Source organism: Tachypleus tridentatus, chromosome 2 (genome assembly GCF_004210375.1).
Source record: "Tachypleus tridentatus isolate NWPU-2018 chromosome 2, ASM421037v1, whole genome shotgun sequence".
Lineage (NCBI taxonomy): Eukaryota > Metazoa > Arthropoda > Merostomata > Xiphosura > Limulidae > Tachypleus > Tachypleus tridentatus.
Window position 1 is genome coordinate 105731220 of NC_134826.1, and position 17101 is coordinate 105748320.

Genomic DNA, 17101 nt, shown 5'->3' on the forward strand with positions numbered 1-17101 from the left:
TTTCTTGTCGGAGTGAACCCCTGTCATACGCAGTATTATGTTATGTAGGCCAACGTTCAATGAACTGTTTACAGATGAGGAAAAAAACACATACTACAAACATATTCCAAGGGGCAACAGTGTCCTGTTGGAACGACAGGCACACAGCCTTCCATCTCGGGTGAACATTCGATAGGTCGGCACGTGACACCATGATGAGAGCAATAGCAGTTTTGACATGTGGCCGTACTTGGAACTGCATCCCCCAAACTGTATATTTTGTTATCTAGTTCACAAACTAAAAACAGAATGATAAAAAGCACTAAAATATTCAACTTAAACATATTTATTATAAACAATATTAAGTTATATTACATTTGTTTTCGTTTCACTTTTTCGACCAATTACACCAAGGATTCAACTTAGTGATATATGTAAATAAAATAAACTTTTTATCAAATAAACTACTATCATGACAACTAACTACACATTCACATTTAAAGTTTTCTCCTGGTTTTAGCAGCTAAACTTGTTACCACAGAAACTTTCATGACAACTATACATTCACATCTAAGACTTTGTCCTGGTCCTACCAATTGAATTTGTTACCACCATCACTATCGTAACAACTACAAATTTACATCTAAAACCTTGTTTCAATCTTAACAACAAAATTTTTAACCACGAGAACTATCACTAAAACCAAACTTTCATATCTAAAGTTTTATCCTTGGATCAGCAGCTAAATTCTACCGATAGAGAAAAAAAAAAGTCTATTGTGACAATTACACATTCGTATTTAAAGCTTTGTATTCTTAGCATCTGAATTTGTTACCATGTATATTAACACAACTACAGATTCACATTTAAAGCTTTGTTCTACTCTCAGCAGCAGAACTTGTTATCATAGAAAGTATTATGACAACTGCTTGTTCATATCTAAAACTTTTCTCTAGTCTTAGCAGCTGAAATTGTTACTACTCAAACTATCCTGACAACTAAACTTTCATATTCATATACAAAGCTTTATCCTAGTCTTAGTAATTGAGTTTGTTACCATTGAAATTATCATGACAACTACGGGTTCATATCTAAACCTTTGCTCTGTTGAATACGTTATCATAGAAAAAATCCTGACAACTACACCTCCATGTTTATATCAAAATTTTTGTCCTGCTTTTAACAACTGAATTTGTTTCCAGGGAAATTATCCTGACGAATATATTTTTTGATATCTAAAGCTTTGCCCTGGCCTAAGCAGCTAAATTTGTTACCACGATTACCCGTTCCACAGTGGCACAGCGGTACGTCTATGGTCTCACACTGTTAGAAACCGGGTTTCGATACCAGTAGTGGGCATCGAAACAGATAGCTCATTGTGTAGCCCTGTGCTTATTACCAAAAACAAACAAATCACGATTACCATCATGACAATTACACGTTCACACATAATGCTTTGTTCCAGGTAAGCAGTTTAAGTGCGTAACGTAAAATCTATCACGACAACTATATATTCACATCTAAACCTTTGTTCCAGTTTTAGCAGCAAAATATGTTGCCATGGAAACTGTAATAAAAAATTTGATAACATATTTATGATTATTATGTTAGTAACATTCCTACCGTACAACATAATAGAGTTTTAGTATCTATATCTTAAACGTCATCCTACTGTTGTTAAAAGTTCCGAAAAATTAGTATATTTCACTGTAGTAATAGAAAAAATTCACATGAAATTTATATATATTTTTCAACTGAGCCGTAATAGAAATGGGTTTCTCGACATCACGTTATCACATGGTTCTCCTTCAAGCTGCAGTTATAAAACGTATATTATACTTGTAAAGATTTTGAGACAACGTATTTAGATTATCATTCACTAGAAAGCAGAGGATGGAAAACAGATTAACAAGATCAAAGTCATATTCTTCCTTTGTTATGTTGTTTCCATCTGATTTGCCTATATTTGCTTTTACATGAAGTTATGGTTGTGTCTGATCTATCTATTAATCTCATGAACCTGATATGGAAAAGTTGATGGGCCCTCTGTCAGTCACTGAAGATAAAAAATGTTATTTAGTCCATTGACCATATATCGCGGTTTGCGTTAGAGGGAGAGAAAATAAACTTAGCTCAAACCTTGTAAGCTGACAGGACTTTTCTTGAGGTAGGAGGGTCACTTGTCAAAAAGTCTGAAGTTGGTTTTGTTTGTGTATTTTTATTTATTCTGGATATGGACCCTGTCCGATTCTTTTTGTTATTATGTTTAACAACGGGTTCTGAGCTCCTTCTATTGCCCCCACTTCCCACTACAAAAAGTTTCCCTGTATGATATTTGTTGCTAAATATATGCCTGATTTTATAGTTTGTCTTCGAAAGGCTAACACTTCTTTTTTTCGTAAATGGTGTAGCTGAATGAAACAGTTTACTTAATAAGACTCCCAGTCAATGATTTCATTGCCATTAATTACCAGTATAATAAGGTAAAACATTTCGAATTTGGTACTAGTAAAACACGACAGAGATGGCTAGTTTGTGATATTAAAGTACTTCAGTGATGCTACAGCCAACGAAAATGAAGAGTTATGATGGCTGTCTCTTGTTTAGATAAGATAGATCTACCCATGTCATCCTTTACATCGATATGAATAGTCTGAAAACTTTGTTCAGAAGCGAATCTGTAATGAACATTTACAAATTTTTCACTGATCATTTTTCCATCTTGATACGTAACTTGAATGATTTATTTTTGCAGTACATATGCATCACCAACAATAATAGGTTTCATAATATATGAGTATACATAGTGTGAATAAAATATGCCATGCTTGTTAAGAGTATATGGAGCTAAAGTGGGCCCTGTTATTAAGTGGTTAATATAAAATCCATGTACTACTGATTGTACAAGGTCGAGAGCTATTGAAGCTTCACCAATTACATTCACACTGTCTTTTTGGGTGAATGACTCGCAAGTAAATATAGTTTCTGTTAGGTTTAAAAATTATTCTTCGACTTGCTTTACGATTTTAATTAGATCTTCGGGGCCTTTGTATTGACTTGGTATAACGCACGTGTAGAAATTTTGCTGAGTTATAATGGAGAAGCTAAGAGAAATAATTTGGTATCGTCTTAACTTTAATGATAGTGAGAATGATGGAGTTAAAACCGACATGTAGATACAGGCTGTAGTCAAACTCTCAATCGATTAGCCATTCGGATATTTTTTGCAGAAAAACACCATTTAACTTATATAGTGTAAAAAATGCAATCACTATTATGTAGGACATACAAACAATTCTTAAAAGACGTTTCAACAACCATAAATATTTTATTAACACCGAAGAAGATATCTCTATTGTTCAACAGTTTAATCATCAACCTGGTCATTCAATTAATGATGTTACTCTTATCGGCATTGAAACAGGATTAAAAACTAAAACAGATAGATAAATAAAAGAAGCTTATTGTGTTGCTAATCTAAACACTGTTCAACCTTTCGGAATTAATCTAGATCCTGAAATCAGTAATCCCCATTCATTAGTTTCCTCTCTGTCAGAAAAATAATATTTGCTTATTTTTATGCAATATGAAAGCTGAATTTCCTGAAACTTACTATTTGCTTACGATGATTTTTCATACCTATTTTTATAAATTGATTAGTATAACATATCTTTTTCAAATCAGTCTCCTAGTGTTACCACCTTTATCTTACTTAAACACTTAAGTATACTTTTAAATATTCATATATTTAGCCATTTCTAAACTAAAATATCACTAGCATGTCTTCACATACATTCTCAACATCGACTATATTGTATTGGAAATGAGACGCTTACAATAAAACATAGAGAATTAGACATTGCCTGTAATACCGGATGACCTTTCTTCATGATGTCATTAAACTCCCTCTCTCTATATATATATCACTCAGTTTTCCCCTGAATAACAAGAGCCCATCCTTTCGAAACCGCTCGGGTTTCATAAAGACAAAAAATATAGTACCTAACTGGGTCATCTTTTTTTTATTTTTTGCTATAGACTATTGATGGAACTTAAAATTACTTTATTTTTTGTACTAATGGTACTATTACACTAAATAATTTTTATTTGATTACAGGATACACTTAATGATACAGAATAATAACGTAAAATATATACAATTACTATAACTATTATAATATTTCTGGCTTACTAACTATGCAATAAGAGCTTTTACAGATTCATCTAAACTCGTCGATATACTTCTTTTGAAAATACAGTTTGAGCTGGCAGCGAAATAGACAATTTGTTGTAAAAACAAACAAGCAATAAAGTATAGAACGTAGCACGGTAAACGTTTGGCTTTATGTTAGTTATAAATGATATAGTATTAAGCGCCAGAGGAAACTAGTGGCAATAATTGAAAAAAAGAGGATGTGAAGGTTGGCTCTATACTATAATGTGTAGTTAACGTTAAATTTGGTACTTTTTGGAGGGATGATAAATAAAAGTGTTAAAATTTAATATATTAATTTCATTTGATGCCAAAGTTATTCTTATACTATGGTAATAAAGTGGAGTAATTACGTTTTGCACGTTACTCTCTAAAAATTATTGAGATGTACTTTAACCTGCCTGTGGTGGGAGGGTTAAGAGATATTAGGAGAAAATATTTTACAATTTCAAACATTGCAACATCAGTCTCATGGCAATCAATGCGAATGGAAAGAAGATCTTTGTTCGACATCCAGATGATGCTTAACTTTATAAATAAAACGACGAAACACTATTTAATGGAACGGGAAACAGTTCTAAGATCAAGGAATTGATATATGATATAAATGCTCGAGAGGATAGAATTCTTTGTCTATGATTTGACATCCAATCTATCTACTGAAGATTCACACTTTAACATGATGAAACAAGGATATTTACGAATTGAGATGCGTTTTGTTTGTTCTATAATGAACACTATAAATGTTCTCATATATGCAGAATTCCAGTTCGTTTTAGAAATTGATCAATCTTGAAACATCATAACAGGCTATGAATGCTATCAATTTGTGTACGTGAAAGTGCTCAACTAGCTGATCGTGCAAAAACATACACACAAGAACAGCAATACATTGTTAATTTGTATCTACGTCATAAACCTGGTATCCACTGGTTCTGTATTTATTTAGGTCGAGATTAGAAAGGAAGATATTTTGATCCATTAGGACTTCATCTACATAATCAACATAAGAAAATTAATAAAGAAAAAGTGTTAAACATAGACTTAGCATAAAAAAGTACAGCAAGGTCCTCATTTGTTCGTCTGTACAATTTTATAAACACTGTGCTTATTATCGTCCTCGAAGTGTGTCAAAAACTGTTATCTAAATTTTTATCTCACAGTAATATTAATATGTTTCTCCATCATATTATTGTGAAACGCTTTTATATAAATACGTCCTGAATATATATAACTTTCTATGTAGATCAGATTGCAAAATCCTTATTTTGAGAAAACAATAATGTTAAAACGTGTCAAAATCTGGTTTATTGTTTTTGTTTGTTTTGAATTTCACGCAAAGCTACATGAGGGCTACCTGCGCTAGTAGTCCCTAATTTAGCAGAGGGAAGTCAGCTAGTCATCACCACCCAACGCCAATTCTTCGACTACAATTTTAGCAACGAATAGCGGAATTGCTCGTCACATTATAACGCCCCCACTGCTGAAAGAGCAAGCATTTTTGGTAATGAATATCATTATTAAATGAGATTTAATATCATTTGTTTTTTTATCAACAATAGTTATGGCAAACTACTGTATATGTAATAAATCAATACTTAAAAATACAATTACCTTGTGGTTTACTTATAAAATTAAAACAACAATTTTGATGTTAAAATTATATCTTAGCAATACATTCACATCACGAGATTTCCATATCCTAAAATTACGCCCTCTGGTGTCATTTAATATACATCACACTTTAACTTAAAAAAACATCATCTGGTGAAATTTTGTGGAATTATGATACTATTCCTCTCCCCTAATATACCTTCGCCTATTACACAACATTCGGGTCTTTTGCAAATTATGTAGCCCTTAGATGTTGGCATCCTTTGCATATTTCGTAATCGTTATGCAAACCTCATGCTGTATATTTGATCATCATTCGCCTTAGACCGCCCACTGAGGAGGCACCCTTTGGATGCAGGAATGTAGGGATAATTACTATCATGACAACTGTGCATACCTAATCTAGACCTGGTCTTAGCAGCTGAATTTGTTAGTTCATTAGTTATAATGACAGCTACACTTGCGTCATTATAAGTCTGTCTGTTCTGACCAACTGACTAAGTTACCATGGCAGGTGTCTTCGAGACTAGACGTTCATATTTAAAACTTTTTTTTTTTTTTACTTAGCAGCTGAATTTCTTTCCATAGAAGCTATTATTGTAAAAATGGTGTATTCAAATCTAAAGATCCATCCTGGTTTTACAAGCAGAATTTGGTATTCATGGAACTGTCATAAAAATTATATATATTCACATCTATAGTTTTTTCCCAGTCTTAACAGGTTAACTAGTTACAACAGAAATTATCATGACAATTACAGGTTCACATCTGCAGCTTTGTCCCGGTATAAGCAGCAGAACATGTTATCATAAAAATTATCTTGAAAAAATATTGTTGATATCTGAAGCTTTGTTCTGGTCTTACCAGATAAAGCTCCAACACGTTCATATCTGTAAATGTAACCAAGGTAAAGATGGTGAATTTCTTACAATGAAAATTATCATGACAAGTACAGATTCACATCTGAAGCTTCGTACCAGTCTCAGCAACTAAATTTGTTATTACAGAAATGATTAGGACAAATATACGTTCACCTCCCAAGCTTCGTTCTGGTCTAAGTACTTGAATTTGTTACCAAGAAACTATCATGGCAACTAGACTTTTCATTTCTATAGCTTTGTCCGGGTCTTTGCAGCGGAATTTGCTAATACAGAAAATATTATGAAAAATATGTTTTCCCATTTAAAACTTTGCAAAGTGTTAACAGCAAAATCGTTATACCACATAAATTATTATGACAAATATATTTTCTTTTACAAAACTTTATTTGTGAGTTAGAAACTTAATTTGTTACGATGGAAACTACACTTTCACATATAATGCTTTGACCCGATCTTAGCAGTTTAAATAGAACCATGAGAATTGCTATGACAACTCTAACAATTCACACATAAACCTTTGTTCCAGCTTTAGCAGCAGAATTTGTTACCATGGAAACTATTGTGAAAGCTATGCATTAATATCTAAATGTTCTAGTCTACATAGCTGAATTTGTTACCAATGACTATATCAGGACAGCTTCACGTTCACAAAAACTCTGATCCGGTCTTAGCAGCTTAATTTATTACAGTTACAATCAAGCAGACTACGTATTCACATTTAAAGCTTAGCAACAGAATTTGTGTTTCCTACTTGCTGTCCTATTATGAAAACTACACGATGATGTCTAAAGATTTACCCTGTCTAAGCAACTGGATTTATTCCCAAAGATATTATCATGAGAACTACTTGTTCATAACTAAAGCTTCGTATTGGTCTTAACAGCTGAACTTGTTACCACGAGAACTATTACGACAACTACGTGCATATCTAAAGCTTTGCACTAGTTTTAGCATCTACACTTTCAAATAAGGAAACTACCCTGATAGCTACAACTTAATATAGAGAGTTATCGCCAAATCTTAGTAACCACATTACTATTAGAGAAAGTACCACTACAGTTACATGTTCATATTTAAATCTTTGTCCTAATTTGTCCTAATTTCTGGTAGTTTATTTGCAGTTGAATGTATTAAATGGAAGTTATCATGATAACTAAATATTTACATCTAAAAAACTTTATTCTAGTAGTATCAGCTCAATATGTTACTGTGGCAACCACCTCAAAACCTACACTTCACTTCTATAGCTTTGTTTTAGTCTTAGCAACTGAATTCGTTCCCCGAAAATATTGTGAAAGTATACGTTACTATTCCCATCTAAAGCTTTGTACTGATCTTATCAACTAAACTTGTTACCATACATATTATTTATTGTTACAATTTCACGTTTAAATCTAAATATTTGTCCTGGTCCTAGTAGCTGAATTTGTTGTCAAGGGTAATATCATGACAATCGTACGCTCACATCTAAAGCTTTTTCTAGCTTTAGTAGTTAAATTTATTATCCAGACATTACTGTGAAAACTATATGTTCATACCAAGTTTTGTTACGGTGATAACAACTCAATTTGTTACGACGAAAAGTTTCTGATAACTGCACATTTGTATTCATATCTAAAGTTTTGTTCGGGTCTTATTTAACACGTGAGTTTGTTACCACATACATCGTGGTAACAACTACATGTTCATATCTAAAGGGTTATCTTATCTTAGCACTTTAATTTGTTACCTAAAGCTTTGTATTGGTTGTAGGGCCTGAATTTTGTTATCATGAAAACCACCATGCCAACTACAAGTTTGTATGTAAAGTTTTGTACCGCTCTAAATAGCTGAGTTAGTTACCACAGAAATTACCATTACAATTTTACGTTCACATGTAAAGCTTTGTTCTTCTCTTAAAGATTCAATTTGTTATTATCACGGAAACTACCACTACAACTATACGTTGTAATATAAAACTCTGTTTTGGTTTTACCAGCTTAATTTGTTACACATTAAATTATCATGACAACTATACGTTCAAATCTGAAGTTTTGTCCCAATTATAACAGTAGGGTGTGTTTGCCTGGAACCTATCATAACAACTACACGTTCGTATCTAAAGCTTTGTCTGATATTAGCAGCTAAATTGAGAAAGCTATTGTGACAACTACCCATTCACATCTAAATCTTTGTCCTGGTCTTTATCACTGAATTTGTCATTTCAAAAACCATCATGAAAAACTACATGTTCCTATAAAAACCTCTTCCTGATATTAGCGGTTGAATTTCTTTTTATGGTATCATCATGACAACTACACCTTAACATTCAGTGCTTTGTCTTGGCTTAGCAACTGAGTCTCTTACTATAAAAACTACATTATGAGAACTACACGTTCACATCTAAAACTTTGTGCTAGTCTCATTGGTTGAATTTGTAAGGCTAAAATTTCCATGAGTACCATAGAAAATTTGTTCATTGCAATGTGATATTGTCGAGTATCGGATTTATTTTCTTTTTACTTTATCACTGCTTCTGGATATTCCTGATGATTTTAACAGGATAATGTATAGATTTACCTTCATCATATTCACTAGTAGTCGTTGTTGTTGTGGCTGGCGTTGATGCCTGAATTATTTGTGCCTTCCTTCTTCCAGCTAAGGAAATGAAACACACACACACAAAAAAACAACAAAAATAATTGTCAATCGTAAACCGAAGATTTTGATAATAAATAAGAAATTTAAAACTAAATCTGGGTATTTGTATTAAATTACTGAAATAGTGGTTATAATTTAGTAATACTTGCTTCTTATCTGTTCCATTTAAGCTAGTGTATAATGCATACTTGAAACTTTGAAAAAGAACACAAAAGTATAGACCATTATTGCTAACACGGTAGCATCCGGAAAATACTTACAACAAACGTAGCTTGTCGGACAGCAAGCAAATTTGTGTGTGTACTGAGGAAAACATCCATCTATGGAGAGTTGACACTTAGGCCTAATACACATCTTCTTTCCACGGATACAATAGCAGTATTCACAAAAATGAGAAGAAATTACCGCCGAACCTTCTGCATATACTGTCCCATCTAAGTGACAAACTGCGAAATGGGGTATTTAAAAATATATGTTTTTCAATGATGTAGCTAGTGTTAAGAATCTTCAAATCCATACGAAACACTTTAAATATAATAAATAATTTAAATAATGGGGTATTGATTTTAGGCATAAAGTTAATTTTCTTTCAATGTTTAAACTATAGAAAGAGAGGGAATGAAATACGCACTTTGTAATTTATCGCAAAAGAAAACAAATAATAACAAACAGAGAATCTCTAAGCGTATTTTTGAGTCAAATGTATAATAATTAACATCTAATATAAAATTATGACAAAATGAAAGGTTAAATTTCTAATAAAAATATGACTATAATTATTAAATATCTAAAAAATGTACGCTTTCTCATTGGCAGTGAATAAATTATATCCTACTTTCACGTACTGTCACCGTAAAATTCCATATTTTTATACACTTGACTGGTAGTTAACAGGAGCGTGGGGAGGTTGGGATCCTGGTGCCTAATAACTACACTTTTTGAAAAATATAATTGTGTTACAATATGACACATTTGGCAAAGTACAAAAAAGTAGAATAAATCATGCATATGTTGGTCGAAGGTTGTCCGTCTGCCAACAAGAAAAATCATTTACTTACGCATTATTTAACATTATGGATGATTCATTTCTGTACCGCCCTCTATTAAAGTGCTGGTGCTTTATGGTAAAAGAACAATATATTCTCTTATCATAAAGAGTAAAAATATTGTATTTTCTTGAATAATTAGAACACAAAAGAAGCGATTTCAACGGCCTGAAGCCTCTACTCGAATTGTATTGCTAGTTTTTATGTAGGTGTTTTTATTTAATAGACGTACTTATAGACATTATATCACAACGTGTTTGCCTTTTGATGAGCTTTAACAGGAATATAATATATTTGTGATTGTTTAAGTATTTTTCGAGAAACTTGCAATTACTTGTGTTGTAACTAGCACACATTATTGTCCCAGCGATGCCCAGGCGGTCAGTCGGCTCGGTAATCACTGTGAGGTTCGGGCGTTCGACTTAAATACATTGTACAGTTCAGTCCTAGTTCCATCCTCTTCCATCTTCGTTCGTTGTACGTTAGAGTTTTTCAATAAATACTGTATTTTAGCCTGTTGAGTCATTTTGGAAACAGATTCCAATTATCGAAGGACATTAGACAGTTCTGCAAGCCAGTTACTAGTACTACAAGTGACAATGCAGATGCAGATAATCCAACAACCTCAAGCAAAGGAATAGAAACTTGCCATACAGAGGAAATACCATATTCATCAGAGGACGAGTCAGAAAATGCTTGTGCAACTATTGCACATCATGAACCACCAAATAGTTGTGAAACAAGTTTGTGCAGTAATGAAAAATCTGACACATCCACAGATACAAGAAATCTCAAAATATCAACTTTCAGGACAAGTGGTTTGATGAGTTCCCATGGCTGCCCTTCGACAATCAGACTCAAAAAGTCATATGCTTTCATTGTGCCAAGGAGGAAAATAGAGGCCTTTTTACATGGAAATTGGAGAGGCCAGTGGAGTTGGAGTATACCTTCATATCCATCGGTTTTTACAACTGGAAAAAGGCAAAACAGAAATTCAACGAAACCAATCCTCCTCTCAGCACATATTTACTATATCTCCAGAAGGTTCACTTGATGTAATTCCAGTGACTGTACAGCTACATGATGGAAAAAGAAGCAGCACGAAGAATGCAAAAGAAGTCTAGCCAAAATATTCAGAAGTTTACGTTTCTTACTGCGTCATGGTTTAGCATTACGTGGACATACTGATACTTCCTGCAGTTAATGAACTACTTGTAAAAAAAAATACCACATTCACATCAACCCAGGCTCAGAATGAAATAATGATGTTCAGCCATCAAATGCTGAGGAACATAGCACACGAAGTGCAGCAAAGTAAAATCTTTGCATTAATGGTTAATGGCACTCAAGATGTTACAGGTACCGAACAGGAAGCAATATGTACGATACGTAGATGAGAACCTTGACGTCCATGATACATTTCTTGGTTTGTACAGTGTTTCCAATACAACTGGTGAAACAATATCCTCCACTATGCTTGATGTACTGACTATACTCAATTTACCACTGTCAGCATTAAGAGCACAAACTTATAATGTAACATGAGTTGTACGTACAGTGGATGCCAGGCAAAATAAAAGAGAAGCAACCGACAGCTTTGTTTTTCACTGTGGAGCACACAAGGCTAATTTAATAATGCTTTCTGTAGATTACTACAGAAGCCAATATTTTGAATTGGTGGACACAGTCATAGAACATCTGACTACTAGATTCAATGCAGACAACAATGACTTGAGGTAATATCTGGCACTTGAGGACATGATCACATATGGCAATATTGACAACTCGGTTATAAACTTCTATCCAGAAATCTCTGCACAACGGCTCGAGTTTCAGTTGCCCATGTTCAAAGAAACAACAAAAGCAGTATCTCTGAAAGGTGCGAAGGATACTTACTGTAAAATGCATGAAACAAGCCAGCAGATGTTTAGTGAAGTGTTTCTTCTCATGAAAATTTTGCTGGTATGTTCAGTATCCAGCTGTGAAAGTGAACGCAGCTTTTCTGCATTAAGACGGTTGAAGACGTGGTAAAGGTCAACTATGGCTCAATGCCACCTCAACCATGTGGCAGTTTGTCACACTCACAAAGATGAGGTCACAAGATAAATATAGAAGAGCTTATGAAAGAATTCATAAACAGATCATCACAAAGGAGGTTTACGTTTGGGAACATGTAGACTAGAGGACTAAATGAATCTTACTTCAATGAAAAGTATAAATAATTATGTGCTCCATTGTATTGATGTGTAATTTTCAAGAGTTCACAAAGACATTTTGAATATTTTTATCAAACAACATGAACAGTTTTTCCGTAGATATAAACTTATCAAGGGTAAATACTAATTTTATTAATATGTGAAAACGTAATTCATGCAATGAAAGTTATTAGTAACCTTGTCAAGTATAATGGCCATCTTTTATACTGTGCAGTGTGCAGGAATAAATTCATGTGGCAGTTAATTTGTGACACATTTGTCTTTATTCTATTAATATTTTTAAAACTGTTCACAACACCTCACTTATACAAACCTACATGGAAACCTTGAAGTATCGTGGCAACAAGATTACTCTGTGACTGCATGTTTACAGCTTTCAGGTTCACGTAATCAAAGATTACCAATTTGGAAATTGAACAGTCCACATAAGTGGTTGGAAAAATCATCCCCACCCCATCGGGTGTAAAAAATCTACGCCCCTTCTTTTAGTAATACTTAAGTGGGAAAGTGAAACTGTTATAACTTTGTTTAAAAGTTTACTTTAAAAGGCCTGATTACAACATTATTTTTGCAACTCGGTTTATTGTTTCTCTGTTAATATGTAGGCCAACTGAAAAAAAACACGTCCTTTTAATGTGTTTTTTGTTTTTGTAAAAGGATAGGAATATTCTGGTCACTCAGATTTAGGCTGAGGGCGATTTTGACTTATAAACTTGCAGAAAACATTCAATATAAAAATGTTTATCACAATAATATTAATATTATTTTCTCACGTATTACAGAAACATAACTCAAGAGGCACACGTGTAAATATATTAACATCTAACAGTCTTTCAAAAAGGTTCAAGAAAGACATATTCGACATATTTAGGTTTGCAGAATTATATATATTATATTATCGCCTATTTTTCTGCACTAATTTACAATGTCTAGTTTCACTGAAATTTGATATAACGGCTGCATTTTGTATATTACTTTCAAAGAACAATTTATGAGCGGTTGCAAATTTTATAAAGGCAATATAAATACATTTTATAAACTATAACAAATGCCTTTTATGTTTTATGGGGAGAAGTAAATTATTTTTCGAGTATATATACATATAAATATATGCATAAATAAGCAGTTGAGTTAATACATATTTTAAAATGAAGGCTACAGTCTTAAGATCGGGTTTATTTGCGGTTTACGCGTGGTTGTATCAAGGGTAGAGTGAGTCGTACGACCTCACGGAGCGTCGGCCAAGGAAACGTCAATTTTTGACGGCAAGAACAGATTAGAATTTATTAAGGATGGACGCAGAATTTACATCTCGCACAGGGTGTCAGCCATGGTCGGTAGGGCCCCGGATGTATGGAAACATTTGACTACTTTCAAATTCACCTCGGAAGGATTCGTCTAATGTGTGGCAGATCGTGATTAAATTTCGTTGTCCATTAAATTGAAAATTTCTACTGGACTCTTTAAAAATGAGTCATATATATATATATATTGGGCTTTGGCCTCTAAGCAAACGAGACAATATCAGCTGAATTCATCTTAATCTATTGCATAAGAATGATAATTGATATTTATATTGTTCAAGGTACAAAGCGATCCTTTTTAGTGACTCAATTTAGATTTGCTAGCGGGCATTTGTATTTCACATTTCATCTTCACGGTCTGTTCACAGCATTCACTTTAAAAATAATGCCGACATTTCCATGCAGCAGTTAAGCCAAAACAAACTTTAACGGTCGCAATTTTTAATGTATTTTACGATTCCAACCACGGGGATAAGGACAGGGAAATGCTGCCCCACTGTATCTATGTTGAAGAGACACTCCTCCCTCTTCCAAAATTACAAGAACTTCAACTATTTTTAGTTAATGAGAACAAGAGCTTATTAGACGTTCAGACAACTGATGGCTCAGATAATGAATACAAAACATTAACTACAATTAACAAGTAGGTCTCACATTTTAATGATCACCACCTTCCGATATATGTCATGTTTAGGTTATAAAATTCCTTGCATTCATTTATATCTGCCACTATATGCGTGTGTCAAATTTTAATTAATAAAGTATGTTTACAGTAATTTGTTAAATGTTATTGACTACTGACACAAGCTTGAGATCCTAACTACGTCTTCTTACAATGGTGTTATCCGAGATTGGTTTCCGTTATTTTGTTATAACCAAGAAGTGACCTTCCCCAATTAATATATCCAGATAAAAATACAAAAAACACAGTTGTAGTTTTATTAAAAATATTTAACTTTGCAAAACTTTATATAAAAAATAAAATAACTAAAAATGACTACCTCCAGGAATAAGGTGAAGAACAGTTTTAGAAGGAAACATTGCAGATGGCGATGTTGAGGTTACAAACATAAGTGAATGAGCTTTCTCTATGGAAGCACTTGGATATTCTGTTGTTATAGGGTTTTCTTTCATTATTTCAGCTGGTTCATTCCTGAAATTAGTTGTGTGTACGTCGGTAGGAGTAGTTTCTATTACGTCGTATTCTACATTTACGTTGGGAACTTCAGTAGAAGGTAATTCTGTTTTCATATGATTGGATACGTCGGACGGGGAAATAGCATCCATGTTTTTGCCTATAGAATATTTCTTCACGTTATCGTCTTGGTTTCTTTCATCTAGTTAAAAGATAAATTTCTTATAATTCCATGAATATGCAGATCACGGTCAATACAGTTTTAATCCACAAATGGTATACCAAAAGCTGCTTAATAGAAATGGTCGGCGTAAACAGGAAATATTTTACTATCGAATACTATTTAATATAATGTTTTAAAGACGTTTCGCAGCACTTTCTTGTCATTTATTTTTACTGAAAAAGCAAAATATATTTCACATCCTTTTTCGCTTATGAAACCGAAATGTGAGCTTAATACTAGAAGACCGAAATGTGAGCTTAATACTAGAAGAAAGTAAAGGTTTAATTAAAAAAAAATCGATAATCTTCTGACTGACAAGTCCACCCATTGCGAGAAACTATAAAAGTTAGTGTAGAATGGCAAATCGGGAAATTAGATTCTACATCAGAAGTGGATATGAAAAAGAAACACGCAAGTATCCCGAAATGCACAAAATATAATATTCAAGGTATGGTATCCGAGAGTAAAAGTTTCAATGATTATATAAAATATTTTTCAGATCCGAAAAAATACCCATCAATACTGCATATTAATTTTACTAAAAATGATTAAGCTTTTGTTTTATTGAACTTGCATACAATCCAATATATTTGATTGACTGCATTTGTAATTTTGATATATTGAATGGTACACGTATCTTAAAACCGCGTCAATTCGAGTATGAATCTCTGGCTCGAATATTTATCGGATTTGGACAGTAAAGTTTCACTTACCACACTTAATGACAGGGCAACACTTGCCCTTTACTGAATGAAACTTGCAGCTTGGAAGGAGTCTAGGAGTAGGACAGACTCTTAGGTTGCACAAAAGAACTCCCTTGTTACAGGTACAGTTCAGACAAGGTTCTGGTGTAGAGACACTAACTCCGTGGTTATACAATACATCTTGGTATAAACACCCTGCGCAGGATACAGACCAAAAGGATTAAAATTATGATATAAGAATTTATACCCAAAACAAGTAAGTATGAAAAGGCAAAGATGCAAATACATAAAGATATTAAAACAGGAGTACTGAATAAAGTATTTAGGAAGTTAAAAAAAATGAGAACAGTGAATACAATTGTCAGAACATTATAGTACTGGAGAACATATAGAAATAGCGCAGCTAAGTCAGAAAATTACTGAAGTTAATATACAGAATCACTAAAATAAGGGCAGTAGACGTAATATTGTCAACACGAGTACTGGAGAACATAGAGAGATACTGTAGCTAATTCAGGAAGTTACTGAAGCTAGTGTACAGAAATAATAAAATAACAACACTACATCAGAAAAAAGGATTGGAGAACGTATAAAAAGCTAATAGAAGAAGCAGCTAAAGCTAGTATACAAAGTATTAAAAGAAGACAGAACACTGTAGCTAGGAAACAAAAGTGCTGGAGAACATAAAAGCATATTGAGTTTATTTCAAGGAGTTTATGAAGCCAGCATACAAAAGAACCAACATAAGAAGAGTGGATACAATTGTCACAATGCTAAAGTACAATAGAATATATAGAGATAGCATAGTAACTTCAGGAAGTTATTGAATGTAATTTATATACTGAGTATAAGTATGAAATTAGTACACAGACGTGCTAAAAGTGGGTACAGTAGTCAAGATACGAGTACGTAAAATACAGTGCAACAGTCGCGACATGATAGTAGTATATAATAAACAGATATTCTGTAGCTAAATCAGAAAGTTACTGAAGTTTATAAACAGAAGTAATAAAATAAGAACAGTGAATATAACGGACATGATGCAAAAATAGTGGAGACAGCGATCAGAGTATGATCGTACTGGGGAATATATACTCTTCAAAAAAAAGAAACTCAAAAGGCAAAATTTGAGACATATTGTTAACA

The 17101-nt window shown here is 33.1% G+C and overlaps 1 protein-coding gene across 1 annotated transcript in view; it reads right to left on the bottom strand.

Moving 5' to 3' along the window:
• Positions 1-17101, bottom strand: part of LOC143244773 (uncharacterized) — a 40590-nt gene that overhangs the window by 7280 nt on the left and 16209 nt on the right. Inside the window, exons 3-7 of the mRNA XM_076490068.1 lie at positions 15965-16150; positions 14895-15230; positions 9588-9773; positions 9247-9324; positions 95-277 (exon numbers count right to left, since the gene is read on the bottom strand). Of these exons, the coding sequence (XP_076346183.1) occupies positions 95-277; positions 9247-9324; positions 9588-9773; positions 14895-15230; positions 15965-16150 (969 nt within the window). The remainder of the gene's footprint in view (positions 1-94; positions 278-9246; positions 9325-9587; positions 9774-14894; positions 15231-15964; positions 16151-17101) is intronic.